This window comes from Punica granatum, chromosome 2 (genome assembly GCF_007655135.1).
Source record: "Punica granatum isolate Tunisia-2019 chromosome 2, ASM765513v2, whole genome shotgun sequence".
Taxonomy (NCBI): Eukaryota; Viridiplantae; Streptophyta; class Magnoliopsida; order Myrtales; family Lythraceae; genus Punica; species Punica granatum.
This window is the reverse complement of record NC_045128.1, coordinates 30,747,783-30,754,040: the sequence shown is the minus strand read 5'-3', so window position 1 is coordinate 30,754,040 and position 6,258 is coordinate 30,747,783. Positions and strand designations below refer to the sequence as shown.

Sequence of the window (6,258 nt, the reverse complement as noted above, 5' to 3'; positions counted from 1 at the left end):
CATGAGAGTTTTGAAAAATTGTTGAGATGGGCCCCTGACATTGGCAGCACTCGAACTCGAGCCACTGTATTGCGATCGAATTGGACGAGCCGATGTATCGGTGCCTCCATGATATTGTGGAAGCATGTGTGGATGATAAGGAGTTTGGTAATAAGGACGATTCGGATAAATCGGGCAATTTGGATGAATCGGAAAATTTCGATGTTTGGTTATGGGGATTGAGAATTTGGGTAACTAGGATTTTGAGACGAGAAAATTGAGATTTTGCATGAAATTGAGAATATCATCGTTATTGGCTTGATGGGGGTCCATCTTGAAGAGGAGAGGAAAACGATGATATGTATGTGAAGAATATTGAATTTATATGTAGTATTTATAGAAGAAATTAATTTTTTTTTAAATTCAATTATATCAGCCAACAGCTACAACTGTAGCCATTGGCTGATATTTAAAAGAAAAAATTACAGAAAATTTATGTCTGCCACGTGGCACGCTCCAATTTGAGCATGCCGCGCCCAACACCAACCCAGTTCAGTGGGCCGGTGCCGCGGGTGCTCGTATTTTGTTGTGGGAGAGCAGTAATGGGGGCGGCCCATTTGTCAACCACATGGTTGCAAATGGGCCGGGATTTGACCCCCCGCTGTGGATGCTCTTAAGACCAACTAGGATTCCAGCTCCTAATAGATTTTAAATCTTCTTCTTTTAGGAAATTTTGCAATAATTCTATCTCGCCAACTGACTTGAAGAAATATCAATTAGATTGCAATAAAATGGGGAAATGAGTATTAATAGGGAAATGAGTAAGTACCACTTTCATTAGTTGAAAGTAATTTAATTAACACCTACCAAAAAAAAAGAATAATTTAATTAGTTCTTTTTAATCATATCATTGTAAGTAGTTAGGACCATTTAAAATTTCTCCCTTTCTATGTATATAGATGAATTTTGATGGACCAGTGCCAATTTAGAAACAAGCTGATGTTAAGGTTTGGGTCAATTACTCCCAAGAGTAAGAGATGGGATTGGAGTCCTGGAAAATGCTCCTTTTTCTTTCCCTTCTCCAGCAAATGACAAAGTTGAGGTCTAAATTACGAACTAAAACCAAAAATAAAAAAAATAAAAAAGAAAAAGAAAAATTGGATTATCCAGAGAGTCAGAGACAAAAAAAAAAAACAAGTTTTGGATTGGATTCTATCCAGTTGAGTGCCTCATATTTCCATTATTTCTCCTCCTCATACCTCTACTGAGGCCACGGGCTCTCTTATATAATTGCCAAAAAAAAAAAAAGTGGAAGATCGACAGAGCCCACAGGCTAAAGTGCTAAATTTAGGAAAAAACAGAAAAATATAGGCAAGTACGCAGGGAAATAAAAATGAACAATAGAAATCTGAAGTGTTACAAATAGAACTACATTACATAATAAGGCCTGCAAATTTTAGACAGGGAGGAAGGATCCAAAATACAACCTTGAACTTTTGGACGAACGCTGCCTATACCCTGACTCTTCGTCCAATATTACATCTGCCGTAGATATATATATATATATATATACATATATATATTGCGATACGGTCATATAAGAGTTACCGGGTCTAGACTCTAGATAGACAGTCGTGATATATTTACTCCTTTGACTAAGGGTTACTCCTGAAGGAACTAAGAGCTTTAACCGCGCCAGCCCTTAGGATGAACTGGTGGTGGAAGGCAGCTATTGCCGCTCCGATGAATGGTCCGACCCAGAATATCCACTGGAAAAATGAAGCATACCAGCATACAAATTAATCAGCTTATTATCGACATATCGATCACGCATAAAGGCTAAAATTATCCGAATGACCTGGTTATTGATTATCGGCATGATCTGAAATTATTAATTGTTAGTAGTATATATTGACATATTCTCATTACTAAGTACCTGATCATCCCAGGCTTTGGACTGGTTGTAGATCACAGCAGCCCCAAGGCTCCTCGCGGGGTTGATTCCGGTGCCAGTGATTGGGATTGTGGCCAAGTGAACCATAAACACAGCGAACCCAATTGGAAGCGGAGCCAAAACCTTAAAAAAAACATGCACCAACGATGTATAGTAATGTATAAATACTATAAAATACAATCTAGAAGTGTGTAGATATCCTAATCTCAGACAACTCAAATTCTCGGTTTTGCACAACATGTGCTCGTACATCAAATGTACGTACGCTTCAACGCGCCTGTCAATATTTTCAAGATGATTTGATTTATCGAAAGTTGTAGGTGGAGCGTTAATAATTGCAGGTAGGTCCAGTTACCTCTTGATACAGAGTCATAAATTCTGGAGTCATGGTACCCTCAACGGGTGGAAATACTACCCAAATTGGGGGACAAAGGAAACGACACATCAGCCATACTATGGTCCATGGACCACAAGAATAATAACAAGGGACATAAATAACACCAGACAAAAAGCATGAGAAATTCATTTTTCATACCATCCCTAAATTTACAGTTGATTAAGGAAAGACCATTCGGGAGCTTAATATCCATTGGATTAAAAGACTAGAAAGCCCCCATACAAACAATCCCCAGACTTTCCGGAGCGGTACGGCCCTAACACCATAGGGGCTTCCCATATTATTTGCTTACCGACACTTTATAAATGCACTCAGGATAATATGTAGAGTCACGGCTCCTAGTCACTAAAAGAGGCCATGTGACATAAGACATAGAACCAACTTTTGTCCTTTGGGGTAAAGATAGGAAGAGAACATGATTAGGTTTTCATGGTTCCTTCCATGCTTTGCTGTGCCCTGAAATTCAATGATAACCACACAAACTCAGCTGTCTCAATCCTAAGCCACAAGACATAATTAACCCTCGTGATTAATCGGTCATGTTCGCAAATACCAACTTATGGAAGTCATACCGAGAATTAGATAACATTTACAAAATTATATGTCATATTAATTACTAGTTTTCTTTCTGTTCTCAAATAGACGAGACTCTCTTACTGGAACATGGGAGTCGCGAGCCTTCCGCTTCGGGTCGGTGGCGGAGAAGACGGTGTAGACCAGAACAAAGGTCCCGATGATCTCGGCACCGAGTCCAACCCCGGTGCTGTACCCATCGGCGAGCTCGTTCGCACCGCCGCCGTTTTGGTTGTAGTACGTCTTCTGGAAGGCCTTGACGAGCCCCACCCCGCATATGGCTCCCAGGCACTGAGCCACCATGTAAGTCACTGCCCGTATCAATGACACCTTTCGCGCCAAGAAAAGCCCGAATGTCACCGCCGGGTTTATGTGACCCCCTACCAAATAATCCATCAAATTATACTCCTGTCAGTTAATAAGCATATGTGACCATCCGTTGGAATACCGAGTTTTACTCGATATGTATGGAGACATGCCGGCTTATATATGCGTACGACACACACAGACATCATGGTTAATGCAATGAAAAAACGTTAAACTTGTTAGAATTAACCCCCGCGGGGATGGTTACAGTGATATTTTCTTTACCTGAGATACCGGCGGTGCAGTAGACGAGGACAAAGATCATGCCGCCAAAAGCCCACGCGATACCAAGGATGCCGACGCCGGCGCAGGGGTCGGGGCTGGCGGCAGTCTGGCTCTTGTAGCCGATGACAGTGAGGACGCCTATGTAGAGGAAGAGGAGGGTGGCGATGAACTCGGCAATGAGGGCCCTGTAGAAGGACCATTTTCTGAGCTCAACCGCGTCTACGAGCGGTGCAGGAGGTGGGTCATGGTAGTCCTTGGCCGTGAACGACCCGTGCTCCGCTATCACTTCCTTCCCCGCCATTTACTATCGGTTGATTAAGGCACCAAAGGTTAGCTTTACAAGTGAGAATAGAGAGACGGAGTGCGTGGTGAGGGGGGCTAGTGAGGGAGGTATATTTATTTGGGAATGGGAAAAGTGTACATTTGGTCCTCTTTTTTTTTAGTCCATTTTTATATTTTTTGCTATTTACATTATATACCTTTAAATGCTTTCTTATTTCAATCCTTTTCATTTTTTTGGTTCAATTTCGTCCAATGCATTTGATTGTTTTTCTGTTTAAATCCTTTCATCAAAATAATTATTAAGAAAATATTTAATTTTGGTTCTCAACCTTTTTTTGCTATTCCTTTTGTCCTAATTTTGTTTTGTTCGTCAAATATTGCCCCAATGTTAAATTTCTTACCAACATGTCACATCTTGAAATAGAAATTAGTTTTTCATTTTTTTAGTCCACCAAAAACAATTACTTTTTAAAATTAATAAAATTAATAAAAAATTAAAATAATAACGTGAAGTATATGAATCTACTCGAAACTTGAGAGATAAGTAACATCAACTTGGGTGGTGCTAACCGTTAAACGAATGATGATAACTTAAGAAGAAGAGAGGCGATAGTAAGGGACGACGCCGAGCACCACCGTTCTAGGAGATGTCACCATAGGCCTATAGATCTATCAATGTTTTTCTTTGTAATCACAACCATCCTTACGTTTCACGACATCATTCATTGCATCACAAGCATGATTGGTGGTTATCGATGTACAATTGCCTCTATATTTTTCTATATTTTTCCGCTTCTTTGCTTGCAAATCCGGGTACTAATGGTTCCAAAGCAAACTGCCCCCGCCAAGATTGCCTACAACCTAAATGCTTGTTGCCTCTCATTAACTCGAATAAGTTCATGACTTTACTTTTATTATTTTAATTTATTTTTTTATAAAATATTTTATTTTAAAAATGTTGTGTGAGCATTTTTATGGAAAATTAAGCAGTAGAATTATAAGAATAAAACGTTCAATATTAAGAAAAAGATTAACTAAAAAAAGAATTAGGATAAAAAAAATAGCTATAAAATGTTGAGGATCAAAATTAAAAATTTCTCCAATAAAAAATATGATAAAAGGATGAAAACAGAAAAGTAAGCAAAGAAATTGGATGAAAACGAATAAAAAAAAGAAAAGGACTATAATAAAAAAGCAATTAAAACTATATGATATAAACGATAAAAAATAGAAAAATGACTAAAAAAAACCCAAACTTAGAGGACGAAATGTATAGTTTTCCCTATGGGAAAAGAATGATGTTGTCCGCAAAAATGGATTTTAGAGTTCATGTTGAGTTTGTATGAGAGTGCGGTGGAAATTTCAATAAGCATTTTTTAATTATCTTCTAAATAGAAACACGTAGAGATTTTCTTCGACAAATTAATGTTATAGCATTTGTTATCAACTCGAAATCTAAAAAATATGTGCATTTTTTCGGTTACAAATGACGCCTACAATCTAATACAATAAAGGAAAATTTTTATTTAAAATTTCTCTTTCATTCTATTAGAGCTTAACATCCTTTACTTAATTCTCATTCTTTTATATATATATATATATATATATATGCTCTCCCACATGCCCTATTACGCAGATACGCCCATGCAAGATGTTTATGGGAGAATTATCGAGTACCTTCCCTCGGTGTAGTTTTTCTACCGTCGGCGTACGTTTTGATGATATAACTTTCTGTACATATGCAACACTTAGATGGCTATTTACGGGCGAAAGATGACGTACCGGATCAAAAAAATTATTGCCGCTTCGGCGATTATTTGCACCAAATGAATTATAAGATCTACGGATTGATCAATATTGTCATTGTCGTGTCTTCATAATTAGTATCAAAATGTGCACACACATTAGTGATAGAACAATAGGTTTATTTATTCAGCAAAAAAAGATCAACAGGTTTAATTTTAAGCAGTGCCTAAACGCGACATATATATTTTTAGGTCAGTGAGTAATTCTCGGGTCATCGAGAGTTCATTGTTGTCAATAATTCTTCTCCAAATTAAGTCACTATATGGGGATAAGGGGACCAATATATATATATATATATGGACAAGATGAATTTTATTAATCAAAGAGAAAATGTACGTAGTACACTTATCCAAAGAGAATCATTACACGGGACCAATATATGGCATTCCTTTGAAAAAGACCCCTTGGATGAATAAAATTCAATAACTCGTGATATTCCTGCTGCAACGATCAACTTTGAAGAAACGCGACAAGGTTATTGCCGTAAGCAATCAAATACATAGATCAACAATCGTAAAGTCAACACAGAGTTTATCAGTATGATTAACTTAGAAGTTATTTTAGTCTTTTAACTAATTTGGCAACTCAATCGCTTTGGATATGGACTTTTCTATTATTGCGGGGGATAGATATATAAAGGATATATGAATAGTATATGAATCCTTATTTTGGTATA

The 6,258-nt window shown here is 37.6% G+C and overlaps 1 protein-coding gene across 2 annotated transcripts; it reads right to left on the bottom strand.

Annotated features, from left to right (window-relative positions):
• Positions 1 to 1,347: 1,347 nt before the first annotated feature.
• Positions 1,348 to 3,891, bottom strand: LOC116197699 (probable aquaporin PIP2-5). 2 transcript variants are annotated; one of them, XM_031527906.1, is made up of 4 exons: positions 3,495 to 3,891; positions 2,988 to 3,283; positions 1,916 to 2,056; positions 1,348 to 1,748 (listed from the first exon to the last, which is right to left on the bottom strand). In XM_031527906.1, the coding sequence occupies exons 1-4, from the start codon at positions 3,793 to 3,795 to the stop codon at positions 1,635 to 1,637; spliced, it is 852 nt and encodes a 283-aa protein (XP_031383766.1). In that variant the 5' UTR covers positions 3,796 to 3,891; the 3' UTR covers positions 1,348 to 1,634. The 2 variants fall into 2 exon arrangements, with proteins under 2 accessions (XP_031383766.1, XP_031383767.1); XM_031527907.1 differs by lacking the exons at positions 1,348 to 1,748; positions 1,916 to 2,056 and adding an exon at positions 2,429 to 2,786.
• Positions 3,892 to 6,258: the final 2,367 nt, after the last annotated feature.